Below are 22,161 nucleotides of genomic sequence, written 5' to 3'. Positions count from 1 at the left end.
ACACTTCTAAACACCGGTATGTCAAGTTCTTAAATGTGAATAGTTGGACAAATTTTGATTACTTCTGTGTTGTGCTAATATTATTTATAGCATAGCCTAGTTCCCTTTTTCCCCTCTTTATAAATTACATAGTAATATATTACTTTAGTAATGCTTATATTGTTGTTGTCCTCGGTATAGCAGCATTAATTTGGAGGTTTTGTTTGGTCTGCTTGGTTTTCTTTACTGTAAGCTCTATATTTTCATTTCTGAACATTATGTTCCTACAAGGGATTTTTTTTAGGCTTCTTCACTTTTTTATCATTTTAGCAGTTATAGTGTGCAATGCTGTATTTTGCAAAAAGCCCAGAATATCTCTGATCTCCCAGATAAAATGTTCCTGAAATAGAGGGAGCTACCTTGATCAGCATTCTCCATCATTAGTAGGCATACTCACTTGTCCTACTGCTAATCAAAAACTCCCTGGTCTTACTTCTGCTCCATAGCTGAGCAGTGTGTGCTTCCCTCTCTGATAAAATATGCAAAATTCTGCAGTGGTCAGAGGGACAGGGCAGCCATTCAGCTGGTTCTCTGGCTTCACATCTGTACTGGAAATGACTGTACACAGAGTATATTTAATTCACTATATATTAGGTGTTGCTAGAACTCCTGACCACTGGAAAAGCCTATGTAGCTGTGATGGTGATACACCTGATAAATGAGGGATTGTTTATCACTTTTATTTAATGCCACCTATAATAAATACACAGACTCTTGCACAGTAGGAGGAGAGTTAGTGGCAATTTCTTGTAGCCTTCTTCTATTTGCCTGCTAACTGTAAATTATTAATATTTGTCCTTTAAAGAGTAATTTCCCTCTTCCATTTCAAGATGTGATTTACATATAATTTCTAGTACTGTAAAATTGTAAGTTATAGGATGAATTACAAGAATCTAGTGCAATATAAGGGCAGGAAGAAGTAGATCAAAATCTCCAATCTTAATTCATATAAATATGTTACGACTGTCTCAGAGACAACTGATGACAGAGATCAAGGGGAAGTTACGTTGCATATTGTATAGAAAAAAATTTCTGAAGATTATATTCTTTTCCAGAAGCAGTGTTAGGTAATGAACCTGCATCACACTTGATGAACAAAGATGTATGAAGCTTTAGAAGCAAAACATTGACAAAACAATATATATTTTAAAAGAGCTTATGTCTTAAATGGCAGTACCACAGACGAATTTTCAGGGTCTGCAGAAGTATTGCTGAAACTGTGGGGACCCTACAGACTGTTATGGTTTGAGCAATTATGGACATAAACCTGAGATAACAGGGTGGGGTTTGGGTTTTTTAATTTTACCTTTTATTGGAACTAGTATCTTAGTAGAAGAATGCAGTAAAGTGATTTTAGCATACAGATAAATAGGATTATGAGAATGAGTAACTGAAATAATGGTCAAGTTGTAGATTAAAGGTCATTCTATTGTTTGAATCTGTAAGCATAAAACAAAACAAGTATGCAAGTCAAGATACAGAAATAAATCTATAAAAAGTACGAGTTATATATATTTATAATAAAGCATGAGAATAAGAAGATACTACAATGAGCAGAAAACTTCAAATTAGGCTCAAGTGTCACCGTAACAGTCTGCAAAACAGTTTACACAGCTGACCAGGGCACTCTTAGTGGAGCTTAAGAGCTTTGCAGGCTTTGTACATTTCCTAGGGAAAAAACCCACCTTTTTTCAAGGAAAATAAGAGAGAAGGTCTTGAAAAGTTTTTAGTTTTGAACAATTGAAGCAGGCCAGAGGGAATAAGAAAGTTTCCTATTCTCATTTTACAGCTAGAGTTCGAGGCCCAAAATACTGAATTGACTGGCCTAGGATCACACACAGCAGTTGTATTAAGACTAGTAAATAACTTCAGATCATCTTAGTCTATATTCAGTTCTTTCTGTAAAAGAAATTTTAAAAAATTCTTTATTGCTTCAGTTGTGTGAAGCATCAAGACTGTTTTAGAGAGACAAAATTGAACTGACATTTCAACAATGAAGTAATCAAGCTTGTTTTCCCTTTGCTTATGATTTGGAATTACTTTTGGTGGAGGTATAATTACAGATTCCTAAATTTCAAGTAATAAATGCATAGATTGTACATGTTAAGGACTTCTGTATGAAGAATCCTGAAGTCCATGCTTGTATCCAATGGGTCCTCCTTGGAAAGTTATTTTGTAACTTTGGATGAGACTTTGATTAATTAAAATTTGATTTACTGCATTCCAGTAACATGGAATAATTTCCAGATTCAGGAATTTACTAAAATCCATCCTTTTGTGTACTTCAGAATAGATATATGCTTAAATCATCCTTTAAATTTTTTGAATGGTTTGGTTCATTTGTCTAAGTATTCTGAGCATCTGTTATTACTGTGTTAACATGTTTTCTTCTTTCATGTCACTTTTTTAACTCTGAAAAAAATAGTATATTTATCAGACATTGGCATACCATTTCAATTTAAGCAATCCAATTTTAATAAGTATCTTAGAAGCCTGCTATGTCTAATTTCTAACAAAACTTAAAGCTATTATAGTCAGATCTGTATCTCTGCGTAATCATTTACATTTGGAACTGGTTTGGAATTCTTAAAATAAAAAGTAGCTTAAATATTACATTTTTTTTTTCCTTTTCCCATACACCATTTTAATCCTCAAATTTGAAATATTTGAATCCTAGGTTAAAAATAATTCCCATATGTTCCCTTCTCAAAGCAACAATAAATTTCAGTCTATATAAAAATAGAAATTGTATTTAATTTCCAAGGCATGGAAATTCTATAGTAGAACTGCATAATGTGAATTATACTTAAATTACATTTCTCTCCTTCAGAAAGATCAGTCTAAATTCTACCAATAGCCGATATGCTTTTGGCACCTTTCACTACACTGTAGATTTTCTTTTTTGGATTACAGATAGGAAAACGTTATTCTCTGAATTGCAGAGGTGTGGAAAAGGAATAATGCAACTTCAAACAAGCAGGAAATCTGACTAATACCTAAGAGGAATAATAGAATCTTGGTGCAGTGCTAGCTCAATTCATGAAGTTTGAATCCTTTTCAGAGGATGCAGTTCAGCTCCTACATATTAAAGAAAGCAATGTTAATAGTAAGAATTATAAAAAACTTTTGGATTATAATTGTAATTGGGGTAATTTTTTAAAATTCATTAGCGAGATGATCTCATTTTTACAAATGTAAAAAGTATCACTCATAAAATTCTGTCAGGTTTCCATTGACCCAGGTGCTCATAATGTGTTCATTTACATGAGGGAAACAGCAGTGTGTGGAAATTGGCCAGCAGATAGGATCTAGTTATTTTTCATTAGCACTTGGACTTTGATGAAGGGGAACAGAAAAGAGCTGTTTGACCTTTCAGTGCTTAAATTATTAAAGAGCAAATAGATTTGAGGTCTAGATGCTTGCAAATCTAATTTGTCTGTGGAGTAAGGATGAAAAGACATTTTGAGTTTGAAATTGCTCCATTCAACTTACTTCTTTCTTTAAAGTATCTGAGAATGAATAGATGGCAGGCATTTAAAATGTATACAAAGAGTAGTGCACGTAGTATAACTAAACACAGATTTCCCACAGGAAAAGGAGCATTTTAATGACATATTTGTTTCTAAAGTATCTACAATCTTTAGCTTTATTCACTGAGTGAAAAATAAATAGAATCCTCGTTTCAGCCAGTACTGAAACAGATCATATTGCCTCACCTGGTCTGAGGTCCCTTTTGTATTCAATCCTGGTACAATAGAAAGGTAACAGTGCTCTCCTAAGGTGGCAACCAGGTAACTTAGCTTACTATCTGTCATGCTTTAGTGAAACTGAGGGATTCTTATATTTGCTGCAGTATTAGGCGAGTGTATCCAGCTTCACTGCCTTGCAAGAATAAATGTTTACATCACCTTCTACTTTTTTTTTTCCAATACTCAATTTAAATTCTCAATTGGTATTTATTGTAGATTCACTGTAAATTAGTAGTTAGAGGAGGCAACATGCTGTCTTCAAAGTAGTTTGGAATCCCAGTTCTAAGCAACTGTTTTGTTCTAGAAAATTAATTTCTAAAATCATGTTAAATATTGATTTGGAAGAGAAAAACAAGATTGTGATATAGATATTTCATGACTAGTTTTTTTACAAATCAGTTCTCACAGGATCAAAGAAAGGTTGCTGTGTGTTGACCTTCATTTACTACTCAGCATGGAATTAATCAACTAATGAAAATCTTTCTGCTTGATATGAAGAATTCATTGCACAGAGCTGCAAAATGTACAGACAGTGGCCTTCAAGTGGACCCTCAAGACATTTCTCTGTCTCCCTGGCTGTACTAAATTTATGCATTGTTAGATTTCTGAGTGGAATTCAGTATCAGATTTAAACATTTAAGTTTAGGTGCCCACTTACAGATGTCTACATGTGAGCTGAGCATTTAGTTATTATAGTCAGTGGAGCCTGGGAAGCAATTAAGTTGACCTAAAAGTAGACACCTTCTGCCTGCTCAGTTCTTTAGGATATGTAGATCTGTATATGTGTAGGTATCTTCATGAAGATAGTTAGATTTGAGTGTGTTAACATTACACTAAAGCTCCACTGTGGTGAAAGTCTACATCAGACAGAAGAAGAGTTATTTAAGCATTCTTAGTGTTAACTTTCTGGGCATTTTTTGTCAGCATAGAAGGCAGCATCTCCTGCTGGAGATGTTAGATCTTAAAATCATAATTAACAGGGGCTGTGGCACAGGGTCACTAAGTCTGGTAAAAAGACAGTGAGATGGAGAGATTTTCTGCCTGTTTGTGATATTAACTATGAAGACTCTGCAAACCCAGCATTGTGGTGTCAGAGAATCATAGAATGGTTTGCATTGAAAAGGACCTTTAAAGATCATCTAGTCTGACCCCCTGGTGTGGGCAGGGACACCTTCCACTAGACCACATTACTTAGTCCCATTGATGGGACATCATTCAAGCACACAGCATTATCTAAACATGCAAAGGCAGCTCCAGTGTAGGAGCAGTATGTTAGTCTGGTTGGGTGCTAAGTGAGTAAGGCTTGGGAGAGTGCAAGAGCTGAAGAGCTCTATGCTAGCACCCAAAGGAGCTTGAGTCTAGCACTGCCCCAGCAGGTGCAGGAGCTCACTAGTTGTGAGGTGGGTTGGTGACTGCACAAAGTCATCTCCTATTTCTAAATGAGATTTGCCTTTAGAAGGGGAATAGCCATAGCTGTGCAGTGATATGACTAAGCCAATAAACCCTGTTGGGACAAGACTGAGACAGACATGCAGAGGCTCAGCCCAAGTGTCTCTGTACTTTGGGCAGAGTCTTCTGCCTCAAGCTGCACCACAGGTGGTTTAGGTTGGACATAGGACGAAATTCTTCACAGAAGGGGTGATTAGATATTGGAATGGGCTGCCCAGGGAGGTGATGGAGTCATTGTCCCTGGAGGTGTTTAAAGAAAGGCTGGACTGTTTAGGAAAAGGCTGGCTGTGGCACTCAGTGCCATGGTCTAGTTGACATGGTGGTGTTTGATCATAGGTTGGACTCGATGAGCTCAGGAGTCTGGTGCAACCTAATTGAATCTGTGATTCTATAAACACAATCCTCTGCCTACAGATGATGGAACGGGAACATGTCAGAAGACTGTGTGGATATTTCGTCTTTAAGAAAGTTAACCTACCCAGAGATTGTACCTTTTCTGAACTATCGACTTCAAAGATCATAAATTGTTATTGGATTTGGATGATATGCAAAACTGTGGACACATTGCCACTTTAACATCAATTATCTAGACTAACTTGCTTACTGGGATTCAAGATTCCAGAAGACAAATACTGATTAAGAATCACTGGTCCCCAGTGAAGCAATAAACTTGCAAGCCAGTCCTCTTTGGAGACGTGGACTTCCCACTTCGCAAATTTAAAAGCACCGACTCAGTCCTTTTCAGCAACTGCAAGGGTATAATGATTACAGTTTGCATATACAGCAGAAATTGCAATTTCTTTGTTCCTGCTTCAATGTCCATAGCACCTTTACAGTGGAGAGAGATGGACCATTCTCTCTGGGTCCCAGTACAGCGAAGACTGCAAGCGCAAACTGAATTGCTTTGCAGAATACAGAAACACTTAAAAATATGGTTGTCTGTAGGAGTGTGTAAAAGTTATTCTCTGAGTGAGAATAACTTCCATCAAAAAGTGTTTTATTTTTGCTCAGCAATAGTCAACATACTACTGAAACTTTACTCTGTGTGTGCTTTTATAAATAGTTATAATGTCAACAGTTAAGCAAATGCTGTTCCTTGTGTCTTTGTAATTTATTTATTCATTTTTACTTAGTACTAATTTCATTTCATTTAGATAGGATAAAAAGGGTAGAGAATGGAATCTATAGCTTTATACTTACTTTGGGGAACAAAATAATATTTAATTCCACATTTTAGCACTAATTAAGCACACGTTTTCTGTACAAGAGTTTGAACAAGAAAATGTTCTGTCATCCATTGTATGAAAAACTGTGATGTGTATGGCTTATTTTATTTTTCCAAAACAAACTGAATTTGTTTGCAAGTATATATCTGTTCCAGAAATGTATACACCTCAATATCAAAATGACACTTTCTTCTTGTGTTCTTTGCTTTTAACAGTTCTTTTTTTCCCATAAATATTGTATTATGGTTTCAGAATGAATTGACTGCCCATGTCTTAAAATAACCAGTGTGTTTTTTTTGTTCTTCCCTCTCTACATTCTTAGTGTCTATCAAATAGTTGTTGAAGAAGAACGCCCACGGAGGACCAAAAAGACAACTGAAATCCTCAAGTGCTACCCAGTGCCCATTCATTTCCAGAATGCCTCCCTCTTGAATTCCCAGTACTACTTTGCTGCGGAGATTCCAGCCAATGGTTTACAAGCTGCTCAACCTTTTACTATTGGTGATAACAAAACCTACAGTGGTTTCTGGAACACTCCTCTTCTTCCTCATAAGAGCTACAGCATCTATTTTCAAGCTGCTAGCAGAGCCAATGGGGTAAGTCTTGTGACAGGCGTGATTTTATTCAGTATTTGTGTGGAAATAAATGATTGGCACCAACTAGAAAGATGCCCAATTTAGTTGCTAATGAGAAAATGAAGTAATCGTGAAATTTAACGCAGAGTTTAAAAAATAGTGGTTTTCCTAACACAATATTGCTTAATGATTAAAAGTTATAGGAAAGAGGAGGGGAAAACAGCACATTTTGTCAGTAGTGAGCAGGCAAAGTAGTATGTTAACATTCTGTCTTATTATCTAAAAGCTGTCCAGTGACCATGTTTGACTGGCATTTTTTCTTCCTTTTTGTTTGTTTTTGGTTTTTTTTGCTTTGAACAAGAGAATGTTGTGATTTTTTTTAAAGTTTAAGCCAAACTTGACTGTGGGTTTTAGCACATCTGTCTTGGCATGTCCAGTCCTATTACCTTAGTTTCTAATGCCTTGAACTCTCATTTTCTCATTTGGTTGCCCTGATTGAATTAGAAACCACTTCTTTTTTCCCTTTCTCCAAACAGTAAAAGAAAAAGGGGTAGATGGAACTGAAAAGTGTGTAAAAAGATCTTCACAGATCATGTTTCATCTGACTAATTCTTCCTGGAATTGTTTTTCATTTCCTGGACAGACCTACTCAGAGCCCTTCAGCTCTTGATAAGCTTTGACTGTCTGTGCTGACAGCCTGGAAATGTTTTCTGCCAGAAACCATAATGGTCCCTCTTTCACAGTGCACTGACAGTGCAGAAATGTGAAACACCATTGATTATTTTTTCTTTCCAAAATTGTCTTGCATGATGCCTCAAACTATACTATCCGTAAGAAAAAGAAAAATTTCCCAAAGTCATTATGTTACCAAAGTTAAAAGCTGAACACTTGCCTGTGCTGTTGTGAATATCTTTCACGTATTTTCTACTTTTAGAGGAATATTAAGTGAAATGTTTGTGTACCATACCCAAGCAGTGTTTGTCCCTATTATGAACACACTTTGGAGCTACCTAATAAGCAGTTAAATATGTAATGAGGCACATTCTTCTCTGACATTTTATCAGTACTTTTAAGAATAGAATCGTGGATGATTTTCTCTGCTTAGAAACACAAGGTGTGACCTTTTTCCTCTTTATTTGACACAGGAAACCAAAATCGACTGCGTCAGGGTAGCCACAAAAGGTATGTTCGTATTATGTCATGTATTCTGTACTTCAGCTTGCTGACCTTCTCCTCACATGGTCCTTGCAACCTTCCAGAAGAGTTTATATTGCTCAAAGGCATCACTAAACCTATTACAGAATTTTCAAAGAATCATTTGCGTTTCTAACTGGGATTTAGGAAATTTGTTTGTTTGTTTGTTTTAATAATAAATGCGTTAATTATTTTTGAACACAGAGTTTTTAGAATATATTCTGTGGGTTTTTATATGATCTCACAATAAATATTTTGGACCTTAATATATATATAGTAGAGTTGTAAAGTTGCCAATTGCAGAGTGCATACTAGCTGCTTATCTGTCCATGGTGAAAAATTGCCCCTTATTCGTAAGCAATTGTGTTATCTTAATTGCTTTATAAAAGAAAAGCGGAGAATACATGTTCTTCATTTTCATGGTACACATCATCCATATTTATTTGACTGTCAACACATGATACTACCATTTGTGAAATAAGTTTGTATAACTGGGACAGTGCTAGTTATAGTTTTTATCCCTAAACAAGGAAAGATAAACATAGTGTTGATCTGTTTATCCATGGGGTCTAGATCTGTCTGTGATTATCTTTGTAGTCTCACCTTTTTAGTACTTCTAGCTGGTGGCGACTTCAAAATTTGAAAGAGAAGTGATGGCGTAGTGCCATTATTTGGAGATTGTAATAGAGGAAAAGGGAAGAAAGTGCTGCTGTGAGTAGGAACAGGTAATATCACCTCACAGTTTGGGCACCTGGCCAAGAGTATGAAACAAAAAATGCTTCCTCCCTATACCACTGTATCATACCACTGTATCTTGCAGGAGATCATGCTTGTCTCACTGACTATCCCTGATGCAACCGATCCCACTATGATTTCCTTTACATGCACCACCATTAAGTCTAAATGGGATGGATGAGAATGTCATTAGTTAAAAGTATCAGAAATGTTAGCGTGAAGTTGTTCCTGTTGAAAGGCTGGATCCTCCCTGATGTGAAAATACATTTTCATGCCTCTTTGAACGGATTCCTGTCTTTTTTTTCAAGCCAAAGGAAGTAGTTGTAATTTTAATTTACCAACTGACTGCTTACTAAAGCATAGAAAATACCTGAACTAAAACCCAGTGTAATATAGATGAGAGATTAATTCCAGATTCAAGTGAAATCCTATGTTGTTATTTTTGAGTAGTTTTAGAGATACCAGGAGTGGACTTCGTTGCCTCAGAAATCATAGTAGGTGATTAGAGGAATGGATTTTAAATTATTTGAAGATTTGTATTCATAATCACTAATGGATGTTCAACTATTCAAATTACTTGACTGACTGAAAATTCTTACTCTCTCATTTGAGAAGCGAGGGTAACTTTGTGGATTGGAATAGCTCCCATAGCAACAAGCTACTTTGAGCTAACCCATTCGGCAATGGAGATGTAAGAAATGCAGCTTTTATTTTAAACAGATCTCCCTACATTTCTGTTTTGAAAGCATGTTTCATAATCTTTCGTAATACCTTTGCAAAGCCTGTAAAATAATGGGAGAGGTTGTTGTGAGGACTTTGGAACCGGGTCCCTGGTGCAAAACTGTCTTGAGGGGCTTCTGTAAAGCACTGATTTCCCTGCTCATCAACTGAATGTTTATATTATATTTTTAATCTGTATTAATAAAAAAAATTAAATGGAGACCATGACATATTTTTTTCATGGCCAGTCTTCGCGAACGAAGATCTGGGAAAGGTCTCCACCCACATTCGTTACAAGCGCGCTGGCGATACAGGGCTTTGCAAATGCGGGTAAGGCCTTCGAGCCCGCACGATGGATTTTTTAGGTGAGACACAGAGTGTGCTGAACTTGGACGGTGGCAGCGAGGTCCTCAGGACGTAGGTTTGTTTAGAGTGACCTTCTCTTAGACGGATGGCCTTACAGGGCTGACGAGCTCCATCTGCCCGGGTCTAGAGTTGTCGTTCTCTTTTGTGTGTTCCAGGGCTCCCCTCTCATCTCCCACGATGGCACTGTCCGCACAGGCGGAGCTCCCATTCTCTCACTCCTTTCCACGCCCAGGACCGGACCCCAGTGCCCGGGGCCAGGCTGCGCCGCCGCGCCGCATGTGTCCGGGGCCAGCCCGGACCCGCACCGCCCATGACATATTTTAATATGTTATTAATAATACCTATGTGGACAGATGTTTTCCCTTTAGATCTAACAGAAATACTTAGGAGAAAAGCAGAATTCTGTGCCCTCTTTGGACTTCCCACATTTGGACTAGAAAAAGATAGTGAAAATGCTTTATGTCTGTAGGTCAGAAGTCACCACACCTGCATCAGAACAAGACAGAAGATTGTCTTCTCCCATTCACCTCTCTTTCTCTCCCCCCCCCCAGCCCAAACAGCTAAGTGCAGCATTCATATTGTCTGTTACCCAGTAAGCAAATGCTGCTCTGATGGCTTTCTGTGTCAGATTTCTTACAGACTTGCACCATTTTCCACCCAGCTTTGTGACTACAGTGTAGCTAGTAGACAGTAAGCTACTTAAGCTCTATGTGCTTGTTATGTCCCTCTATATATGCACTGTAGTGCTTCTTACAAATAAGATTGTGAATGCTCTCCAGTACAACATCTGGTTTTCATATATTAGTAGCATTTCTGAAAGGTTTATGTTCTGGGCTTCTCTTATCTTCAGAAGTTCAAGTCTGATGGTTTTTAAAGCTAGAGGAAGTGCTTTAGGCCATTCATGTATAAAACTGGTGAAATCTTCTTTTAAATGAAGGTCTGATCCTGAAATTATCTACAACCTTGTGTAGGCCATTGGAATTAGTAGGTGTGCTCTAAAATTAATACGAATGTTGAAAATCTTATGCTTTTAGGCCTTAATCAAATCGGTTATATACCTAATTTGGAGCACAAAAGAATAATCTTACTGCCTACATTGCAACTATTCTGTCTTAAAGTAGATATGTAACTAGACATATCCAGTATTTTACTGGATAAAGGCCTGCGCCTTAAAATATGAGCTGCAAAATAAACATGGTAGTGTAGCTAACTGTCTGCTTTTTTCTTGAAGTTTTCTGCAATTCCATTCCTGTGGAATTTGTTGATTGCACAAAGTGCATTGGCAGCCCTTCCTGAGATCAGGGTCACATAAGACAAACTCACAGCTGCTCCACTGAGCCAGCTGAGGTTGACCAAGCCACCTCGTTGTCTGTACTAAGGATATGTGGTTAGCCTGTTTGAAGTCTGCCCTCAGGACCAATATGGCAGTTCAGAACATGTCATGAGCATAACTGTATCACTTGCTATCTGTATTTCCTTTAATTTTCTCACCTCCAGATAATAAAGTTGTTGGTGCCCTTAAGACCTTCATAAGATCATTGAGATTCAGTTTTATCACTGAGTTGTGCAGTGTTCATCCTATGGCCCACCACACACTTTTTCTTTTGTTAAAATAAAAATGAATAAGTGTAGTACAGAGATAGAGTGGGTTTGCCCCAGATCCAGAAGAACTGTTCTGTACCCTGAGTACACTTTTCCCTCAAGTTGATGTCAACAGAAATCATCATCATGGCTAGGCTTCGCGAACGAAGATTTGGGAAGGCTCTATCCACATTTGCTGCAGGCACGCTGGTGGCTTATGAGGCCAATACGTGACAGACAAATCCGATTGCAAAAGGCACAGCAGAAAGACTCCTTAGATGGTGTCAACAGAAATAATGCATCTGGTTTACTGTGAAGCACACGCTCAACTGGTGGCGCTAAACCGTGTTGCTGTATCAAAGTGCACCAGACATCAATTATCATATTGACAGGCTTCTTAGAAGAGTACAACCTATCTCTAAAAAAGTACAGCTTAATTCTACTGGATCAAATGCATGTCTAGGGTCAGTAGCTAGATAATACTTTCTCATTCCATCAAGTATATTTTAAGCAATCTCAATTTGTACCCTTTTAAAAAATGTTCTTGTTTTATGACCATTACATCTTTGCAAATGAAACCTCTGTTAAATGTGTTCTTTTAGAGATCATATAAAAATCCTAATTGCAATGACTGCAAGTTTAATGTAGGATGAGAATATTGGGATTTGTAGAGCTGAAAGTTCTCCTTCTGCTTCTGCTTAAGTCAAAGGAAGCTTTTACCACTGACTTTGTTAGGAGAAGGATCAGACAGCATATTCTTGTGATGTGGAGTCTCCTGATCTTAGTTTTCTGTAGAGAAAGGCATTTAGGACCTCTGAGACTATTTGGTGTATATACAAATGTGGAGACTGCAGAGTTTCCACTCCCATTATTTTTGACAGGATAATTAAACAAACAAACAAACAAAAATCAGGAAGAGCTTTTTGTACCAGCGGTAATAAAAGTTGTCATATATTGCTTGAAATATGGCTTTCATATACCTACTCTTTTTTCGAGCTAAATGACTGTAAAATCTCAGCAGACAAAGTTAAAAACATTCCAAAACTCCTCCAAGTTTATTAATATCAACTTTGGGGTGGTTTGTGATTTATATTAAGACTGTATTTCCTGATATGACTTACAACACTGTCTGGATAGAAACATCTTGGTTATCTCCTAGGAATCCAGTTCTCAAGAGGGAAACATCATTGTTCTAATTTTGCAATATTGGAAGCCTTTCATTAATTATGAGAGAGAAAAGGATATTATAATATTTTAAATCTAATAGCAACAGTACTCTAGAAGCTACTATCAACACTGCATTTCAGTGTTGCAGAGGGATATTTCAAAATATTATGCAGCAGCAGTTTTGAGTTTAATTGTCTGCAGATGGTAGATGATCTATTTTCCTCACTCGTTGCCACATTTCTAATAGCACCCAGGCTGTTCTATGTAAATGAATGATCTTTCATATAATTTTGTCCTTAATTTTCCAATATTTTTTCTTTGCATCATTCTCCAGCTGCATCATGTTGGATCTGACCTTTTAATTTTTTTTATATTCCTTAATATATATGTATCACAGTGTGCTTAACCATTTAGAGGCAATCATAGAACTGCTGGAAAATGAACAAATAACAGATTTTATTAGTGTGAACCATGGTAATAGTTATCTGTAGCAAACAGTGATTGTTACAGCTCTATCAGAAAAGTCTGAATACTTCAGACACATAAACAGTTCAGGGTTTTCAGCTTTTTCTTGTCTTAGTGGTAAAACTCAGACCTCAGACAATTACATACACACCTAATTAAAAGCTTGCCACCTCTAAGTGGTCATTCTCTGTGTGCTGAATGTTAAGCATATGTGTAGTGTGTGCACTTTCTGAACAACAACCCAAGTGGGTATAGGAAAAATTAATCTTAACTAGCTCAAAAATACTTTACATAAAAATTATCTTTAAAAAATTGTAGGAAAAATGTACTATTCTGAAATAGGAAAATAAAAAGTGAAACTAGTTCAAGTTACCTGGAGAAGTTCATACTAGAGTAATCTAGTAATAAGCAGTTAGCTTTCACTTGGAAAGCCCAGTGCTGTGACTAGCAGACTCAAAGAGTCTCCAGTTTTCTCAAATGCATTTTATGTAAGTAATGTGCTTTGAGTCCTCTTCCTTAATGAAAGTCACATAAAAAAGCTTATTAATTTGCAGAATAACCAAACTAACAACTGAAGATGAAAACTTGTGGGAATTTTTTTGTTTTTATTTGTAAGAAGTTCAGACAATTAACTACTGACCAAGATTCTTCTTGCTGGCGTAGCTTCAGTCTGGCTTTTTTTTCCCTCATGCATGCTGACCTGGAAATCTTCCTTTGCCTTAGCTGCGATAATCGTGACTCAGCTTACAACACCATACATTCGCATCGCCCCTGCTGCAGGCGACGACCAACTAACAGGTCAGATGTTCAAGTATAGACAAGTCATCATGCGCATTTTGTCTCATTTTCTTTGGCTCCCTTTCCCTGACAGTTTCTTCTTTCTCTGCTCATGAACAGTTTTCTATGTTAAAAGTTTCTTTTCGTTTACAAATTTTTCCTCAGCTCCATTAAATAAAATGGTTCGCTTGGCACCAAGACTTACACACACATCCCTGTACGTACAACTCCGCTGCATGTGCCCATTGTGTGTGTGACCTGTGGAATGTTCCTTTAAGCCTGATGTTGTAAAGAGATCTAGTCTTGCTCCATCCAGAAATTAAATGACAGTTTGAATATAGATATATATCTGTGGACCTGTTTATTTTTTTCTGTGTTATTAGATCAAGACACGAGAATTTCTAAATAATTTAGGCTCAAGAGTTATGTGCAAGTTAAGATAAAGACCTAGTTTTAGTGGATTAGGAGTTTTTTCTCTGTGATGTTGGGAAGATCATATTTTCTGGTAACATTTCAATATGGAAGAAATTAAAATAAATAAAATAGATTCCTTTTTAATTATGTCACACATGAGTTCTAGAATTAAAATAAAATAAACTAGCATATGACATATGAGAATGAGCAATACTTAAGGATTTAAAATCTAATTGTCAAAGTAAACTCAGTATGCAAGGGAAACCATTATTAGCCTGTATGTGACTTGAAGGATGATTCAGAATATACCAGGAAATCTTTGTGAACTTGGGAAAAATATTCATTTTTTCAGAAAATAAACGCATGCATAAAACTTTTCAGGGATTTGCAAATGTTTTTATTTTCAAACAGAAACCAAGAGCATTAAAAACTCTAGAATCTGAGGTGAATGTAATGAAGTGTGTAACAGGGGAAGTTAGACCTAGTCCATCAGCATTTGGCATCTGATAAAATAATTGCCTTTTTCAAGAATGCTGGCATAGTTCCTTTGGAAGCTTGTGTATGTTGCTACCGGGGTGTCTAGGAGATCAGGACGAGTTCAGATGCCTAGCATATGGATACTACTGTAGTCAATAAGAGACAGTTAAATGATTCAGCTTAAGATAAGAGGATTAATGGCATGTCTGCTATAGCTTTTAATTCAGGGGTATGTAGTATCATAACAAAATTGACTGATCCATAATGCCTTAGTTGCCTCATCAATCAAGACAGAATTGTTGCATGTATATTTGTATTATGTAATAACATAGGAACTAACCAGAATAACATATTCGGATGATGCCAGGAAGTACTAGCTTGTTCTTGTTAGAGCTGCTGTGTCAGAAGCTGTGTCCACATACATTTCTGTACCTCAATTTTAATTTTTTACTCGACAATTTGAAGAAAGCAATGAAGAGACAAGATCTCTTCCATATTCTTGAACTTCAACAAGTTTGATTTCTTCATCACAGGGTTCAGATGAGCTTATATATTTTACCATGTGGAGAATGAAATGTTTTTCTTCTTCCGTTTTGTTGTTTTATTTGTTTCAATGCAAAACTGGGTAGCTGTAGGAAACACTGGAGATATACCTGTTCCACAAGAAGGAGATGGCTAGCATAGTTAACAGTGAGAGATATAGCTAGCATAGGATAGCTGGCAAAGTATTTATTTGGTTGTTTTGGTCACTGGTGGCTTTGGCAGTCTGTGACTTTTGCTTACTTTTTATTAAAAATAAGAAAAAAACAAAAGTTCTACTAGAATTTAATTATATAGTGAAAAAGAAAGTATCAGATGATACCTGTGAACAGCATTTATGGCTATCCATGAAATGTATCAGAAAGCCTTTGAAATGCCCATGATTTCCCACCCCATTTTCATGTTTGAAAGACTGTGTGCTTGAAAGGAAAGAAGCATTTTCCTCCTTTTCCTTTGCCACAACTGCAATAAGGATTGAAGAAACCTCACCCAGCCCACATTGTTGTCCCATAACAGCAACAAGGCAGGCTTTTCAGCTTCAGGGAAGTACAGCAGTAATGGGATCTGCAGTATCCATGAGAAACCCAAAGGTTTTCTTAAAAGGAGGTTTACAGAAGCTGAACTGCACATGAGGGAGCAGGGAGCGATGCACATTCTCCCCACGTTTTTCTCCTACAAATTCCAAGACTGTGGAAAGGATCTACTTTATGCAGAAAGGACAGGATTGTTGCTATCTCTAGTTACCACAAGCCCTACAGCTGTAACTGTTAGATAGTATCACTTAGCATTATCTGTTCAGTGCCTTTTCCTCATTTCTTTGCTTAGAATCAAAGTAATTACATTTGAGATCAAGAAATTACTTTTGTCTTTTAGCATTTGAGAAGATACATAACTGGCAGTGGGGAGGTCAAAGTTGGCATTTTCAGGTTTTTTTAGATGGGAAGTTGATGCTTCTTGCATAATGAAAGTTTAAAATCTTGGCTGCATTCCTGAATATCGTTACTAATTTTGAAAGGTCTTCCTCTTCAGAAATATCATGATAATACAGCTCAGCTTTCAAGCCAGTTCTACTTGCACTCATTTCCTCCACCCTCATCATCAACTTGTCTTGTCTCTTAAGGATGCAGTTTATAAACAATGCATTATTAATTTCTGTTTGTCTGTCCTTTCTCTTTTTCATATAAAAATAATGTCTTCCATTTATAGGATTACCTGCTAGTTGCCCTAAATATCTTGACAGGCACCCATTGCTTCACCCATAGCTACAGCCCTTGCAGCCTGTAGCAAATGGAACTTTTCCTTGCAGTTGCACTTAAATACTTACAATGTAGTTGTCCTGGAGTTACAGAATAAGATAACATGCTGTAAAGGCAGCTGTGTGATTTTTACTCTTACAAGCCAAAATAGGGAAATTAGTGTTGTTACTATTAGTGAATACATTATTATCACTGATTCAATAACTTAATAACTAAGGAATTCAAATTTGGGGGATAGTGTTTAGCTTTCAGTGTTATCCTTACAAAAAGCAACTAACTTGAAATCCACTCAATTGATCCTATCCTCTAACAGACAGGGAGAATATCAAACTGCCTAACACCTGTCAGACAGGAAAAAACACTGTGTACATGAAGCATAATAGTCCTCATGATACTGTCTCCATGTTTTCATAAACAAATATGGTTTAACAGTACAGTTGAAATCATGTAGAAGGTTATCAAAAAGCTTATCACATGCGTACGTCACTGTATGGTTTTAACTTTAAAGTTGAATAACGAAACCATGTTTTTGAGAAGGACTGAAGTCATTTGCAGTTTGCTTCTCTGTTTAGTAAGAGACACTTCATGTAATAGGTTTAAATTGGCCATATTTGGTATTCACTTGGCCCTCATGTATTTTGTCTGCATTCTGATAAAATAGCATGCTTGGAATTATGATTAGGGTGTTCATTCTTTCACACATTTTCTTAATTGTTGAAATATGTCTGAGCTACTTATATTTAAATTAAAGTATTTCCATTTGTGATTTAGTGGAGCAGCCACTACTCTACTAGATATTATTAAGACTGATTTCTATAGAATGCCCTTCTTACTACCCATTGTTAATTATACATGCAGCTGGAAGAGAGAGTTCTGTATTGTACAGTCTTTGTAGATTAAATTCTTGGTACAAATCAGATGCAACAAGATATGTCAGAAGTTTTGTAGAATAACTGATACTTAAGAATTAGGAAGATTTTTTTTTAACAGATAGTGGCAAAAGCTTAAAACTTAAATAATTTTTACCCTGCAAACTTTAAGGTCTAAATGAGAAGCATATCTTATAAACATGTTAAAGGCAGTGATAAAATAATCCCAGTTGACTTATTCTCCCTTATGAAGTTAGCAACATAATTAAATATACAGATTTCTTTAGTTGTGTATTCAATATATAGCAAGATTTATTGCTATATTCTGGGTCAGATTCTGTTCTCAGTCATTTCACTGTAAAAGTGAAAAAAATTATCTGAAATCATTGACTGATTAAATCACAACGTCATGGAATTTTTTTACGTCAAGGAATTTACTCCGGGTTTATACTGTATTATTGAAAGCACAATTTGTTTATTGACACAAGACCCAACAGCATGAATTTGAGGAGCGTTTTGCTATTTACGTGTTTTGTTGTACTTTACAGTGCATCTGAGGTATAACAACATGGGCTGGACAGACACTAACATTCATTTTTCCTCCGTCCTGAACCATGTAACATTGATTTATATGTATTCTAATATGCTGAAACTTAAAGTACTATTTTGGGTAATGTAGAACCCACTATTTCCTAGTTGAGAATACAGTGGTGTCTGTAATAACAAAGCTATGTGCAGATGTGTCAGTCTGCAGGTTGAATACGCCAATTTAGGAGTTTATTCTTCTCTTGATACTTTTGAACAACATTTATATCATTGGGAGTTGTGGATAATTATCCAGTGGAGAATGAACACCTGTGTGCTGTAATGTCAAAGCCATATTACAATGCTGTGACAAGGCCAAGTGACAAGGAAAGCAGAATGAGAATGGATCTGACTCTCCAAAGTGAAATTCAAAGCCTGTTTTTATGTGGTGGTTGCAATGATTGTTGTACCGGTTGTTCAAGGATTCTGGTCCTCTTGCTCAGCTGGGCAGAATGCAAAACAAGGAAATGTTCATACTTTCTGCAGCACTGGCTGAATGCATTTCAATGGGCTGGAGTGTCACTTGTGATTTATTGCCCATTTCTGTTCTTTTATGTGTTACATTTGTCATTTTTGCAGTGACAGTTTCATGTATAAAACAGTATAGTTACAAGAAAATGTTAAGAGGATACAGGAGTGCCACGGGAGCTGCTGTTTCCTTTTCTCCTTTTTTTTTTCCCCTAGTACGTTACAGAGTCAAATGTCAGGTCTTCTGTAAGACAGTGCAGTCAGAGCATCTAAGATTTTAAGCATAAGTACATTTTCCACAGAGCACCTGTAGAAGAGCTCAAGTTAATAAGACCTAAGAGCTCCCAAAAATAATGCTGATAACAATTCACAAATGGTGAAATAACCTATAATATAAATACAAGCCCTTTCCAGCTGCAGAGAGTAGAGAACCTGAGCTGATTAGAAGTCAGTTACCAGTGGGATTCTGTTAGTGATGTTAAGTACTCCACTTCATGTTTTACAGTAATAATAATTCCTTTAAGGTTTTCTGAAAATGAATTAACAGCCTGACTTTTGAATGCATTCCAAGTAACTACAGAAAAGGCAGAGGCTCTGAATGGGGCTTCAGGACCTCCTCCCATTCGGCTCCTCTTACTCTGAACAGGTAGGGTTGGAGACAGTGGGACCTTTGCAACTCTCCTTCGTAAGTAGGGGAGTAGAGAAGATAAAGTGCAATGGGTCATATCCACATTTTTACTCTGGCCATTGATGCTTATGGTTGGCCAAGAAGGTATGGGTTCTCCAGCTACCCTGGCACTTTATCGCCAGAGCCAATGGTGTTACAGACCTGGGATAGGAATAATTGGAGAAGATCACATGACCTAGAAGAAAGTATCAGTCTTTTCTTACCCTTTAGGAAGGACAAGTAGCCTAATTAGGTATGTTTTGCATTGAAGCAACGTTTTTTCTTTCAGTCAGATTAGTTAAAAAGTTGGTTGCCACAGAGGTTATAGTCAGTCATTGCAGCAGTTGTGTTATGTCCCTCAAGTACAAAACCGATTAGGAAATTTGAGCATTCCAGTCTGTAGCTGAGAGAAAAATATGATTTCAAGTATCAGTGTCTAGTATCTCTTTCATTAAGAGAATGAGCTGAATCTAACTTAGACCACTAAAGATGGGTCTGTATGGTTCATCCTAGCTTGAAAAATAATCTATTTTCTTAGTAATGTGTAATCTTAATGTCAGGATATCTCTGAGGCTGTTTGAGGTTGGGGTGGGGAGAGAGGCCACTTTCCTTATTACAGAGGATGGAAACACAAAACTCAGTCATGAGAGTAACACTATGAATGAAATCGCCATGATAAATTATTAACAAACTGAAGGAATCTCTGCCGTCTGGATAGTACTAATACTGTTCAGTATCACACCTAATCCAAAATATTTCAACACCAGCATGTACAGAGAAGCAAAAAACAGAAAACGAAGGAAAAATATTAGTAGGTAATTTTGGAGCGTGGCTGTGTGTCATATATTGTGTTATTTCATTTCTGTATTAAAAAAACTATGCCTCTGATTTTTACATTCGAAGCAGAACATGTTTTGCATGTACCACAATGAAAAATTAAGGAGAGATAAGGGAAAAGAGGAAAACTCAGAGATATAATAAGTAACTAAAAAACTCCTGTGGATTTCAGTGTTTCCCATCTGTAGTTATTGACTGTATTCATAAAATACTAAACAGAATTCTAATTCCAAATAAAATGTCAGACCACTTGTGAGTAAAATAATCTGTAGTTCTTAGAAACTGCAAATCTGATATTTGTATCACTGGAGAGTTTTAAGAAATGTGTAATGCAATATTACCTCTGTGTTAATGTATAGATGAACATTCAAATGTGTTACAGTTAAATAGAGCAGTAAAGAGGAGAGTAGTACTGCCAACTTTAATCAAGAGTTACATAACATACTACCTTTGGCAAAATAATGTTTCAGCGATTCACTCAATTTAGATTCCTTGAAATAACTGAAATCTTAATAAATATCTAAGCTGCACTTGTCTGCTGAACACAGTGCAAGCCATGACTGTAGTTATTGGTGGGTTCTAAATACCTTCTTCTTTAGACAATATATTGAAAATGTCCTTTTCTGTAGTAATGGGAGTTTGACTGCAAGAACTGATGATTTTAGAGCTCTGGGAAATGCATTCAAGTATATCTGTGCATTTCCAAGTCTTCATTTTTCCAAATATTGAATTTTCCTTTCCTTCTCTTAATCTGATTTTCTGTTACTGCTGACCACTAAGAAGTTTTTGTTTACGTAGCAAACTCCCATGCAAATGAAAATTGAATCACAGTTATGCATAAAAGTGAACAGAAGTTGATGTCTTATATGGTTTCAAGCTGTCAAGAGGGGAAATAAGTATTATCAGGTTCTCTTTCATCTTTTGAGTTCATATCAGAAACACAAAGGGAAACGAAGGAAAAATGGTATATTGTCATTGTTCAGAAGCAAATGAAGTGTTCTTTAAACTTTTTTGAAGCAAAATAGTTGCACTTTTTAGTGTGCTGTCATTGAATTAGACCACTTCTGGTTATGAGTAAATGTGTCAATAACTAAAAGTGAAAAGAACTGATGATAAAAATGACTGTTTAAGGCATTCTTAATAAAATAGGACAGATGAAGGTTTTCCTTTAACCCCTAAAAACTACAGGAAATATATGAGAAATGAAACATAAATCAGTGAAAACTTTTCAGAGGAGGTCTAGTCTATTCTTGTCCCCATAGTAGAATATTAGTGCATTCAACATTGTTGCACTCTGTACAGGTTTTTTTTATTGGCAATACTGTAAACGGTTCTGAAATGTGAACAAAAGAACTGGTACACTGTATCGGCACAAAGACAGATTTAGAATTCTGTGGAATTATTTTTCCTTTGTTGTGCCAATTCTCCTTTCCAGTTCCTCTAGCCAACCTTCCTGCCCGAAAACAGTGTTGGCTCTGAAAAGCTTTAAAAGAAAAAAAGTTTGTGTCTTTTTTTCCTATTTTTTTTAATTTATCACAAATATATTTTTATATTTCTTCATGTGTCATTATATGTATAGTTCCATTTATTTTTGAGTAGAATGGACTGTGTTATGCTTTCTTCCAAGAAAATACGTAGGTAGTGAGTAATGATAAGTAAATTCCTAGAGTGTGATTGTCTTTGAAGGATTTCTGAAGAACCCTTCATAAGGGTTACAGAGTGAAGGGAGGGTGGTAGTGGAAATCACCAGGAATGTCAGCCTCATCTATGAGCCAACGGCAGCACAGGCCAAAAGATCCGTGGATGTACATACCTTCCCTGGGGATTCCTATACTGCATCGTCCTTCTGCCCCCATCCTCCTAATGGCAAAGTAACCATGCCTTCACTGACTTTCCATTGGGAACTGTTCATTAGTGTTCTACTTAAGTTCTCAGTTGGCAGCAAGATCAGAAGATGGTACCTCACTCCACTACTCCACTACTTCCTACCCATAGCTTCAGGTTA

The 22,161-nt window shown here is 36.6% G+C and overlaps 1 protein-coding gene across 4 annotated transcripts in view; it reads left to right on the top strand.

The window, feature by feature from the left end:
• PTPRM (protein tyrosine phosphatase receptor type M) overlaps positions 1-22,161 on the top strand; it is a 354,996-nt gene that overhangs the window by 167,341 nt on the left and 165,494 nt on the right. For 2 of the 4 annotated variants that reach the window (XM_027737093.2, XM_027737098.2), the window contains exons 11-13: positions 6,786-7,059; positions 8,184-8,220; positions 13,990-14,064. In XM_027737093.2, coding sequence (XP_027592894.2) covers positions 6,786-7,059; positions 8,184-8,220; positions 13,990-14,064 — 386 coding nt within the window. The remainder of the gene's footprint in view (positions 1-6,785; positions 7,060-8,183; positions 8,221-13,989; positions 14,065-22,161) is intronic. The other 2 variants (XM_027737101.2, XM_027737100.2) reach the window with 1 other exon arrangement.

The sequence above is a fragment of the Pipra filicauda genome, unplaced genomic scaffold (assembly GCF_003945595.2).
Source record: "Pipra filicauda isolate LSUMZ 115617 unplaced genomic scaffold, ASM394559v2 scaffold271_size1040873_pilon, whole genome shotgun sequence".
Classification (NCBI taxonomy): domain Eukaryota; kingdom Metazoa; phylum Chordata; class Aves; order Passeriformes; family Pipridae; genus Pipra; species Pipra filicauda.
Note: the sequence above shows the minus strand (reverse complement) of the source record. Positions and strands in the feature narration are given on the sequence as shown.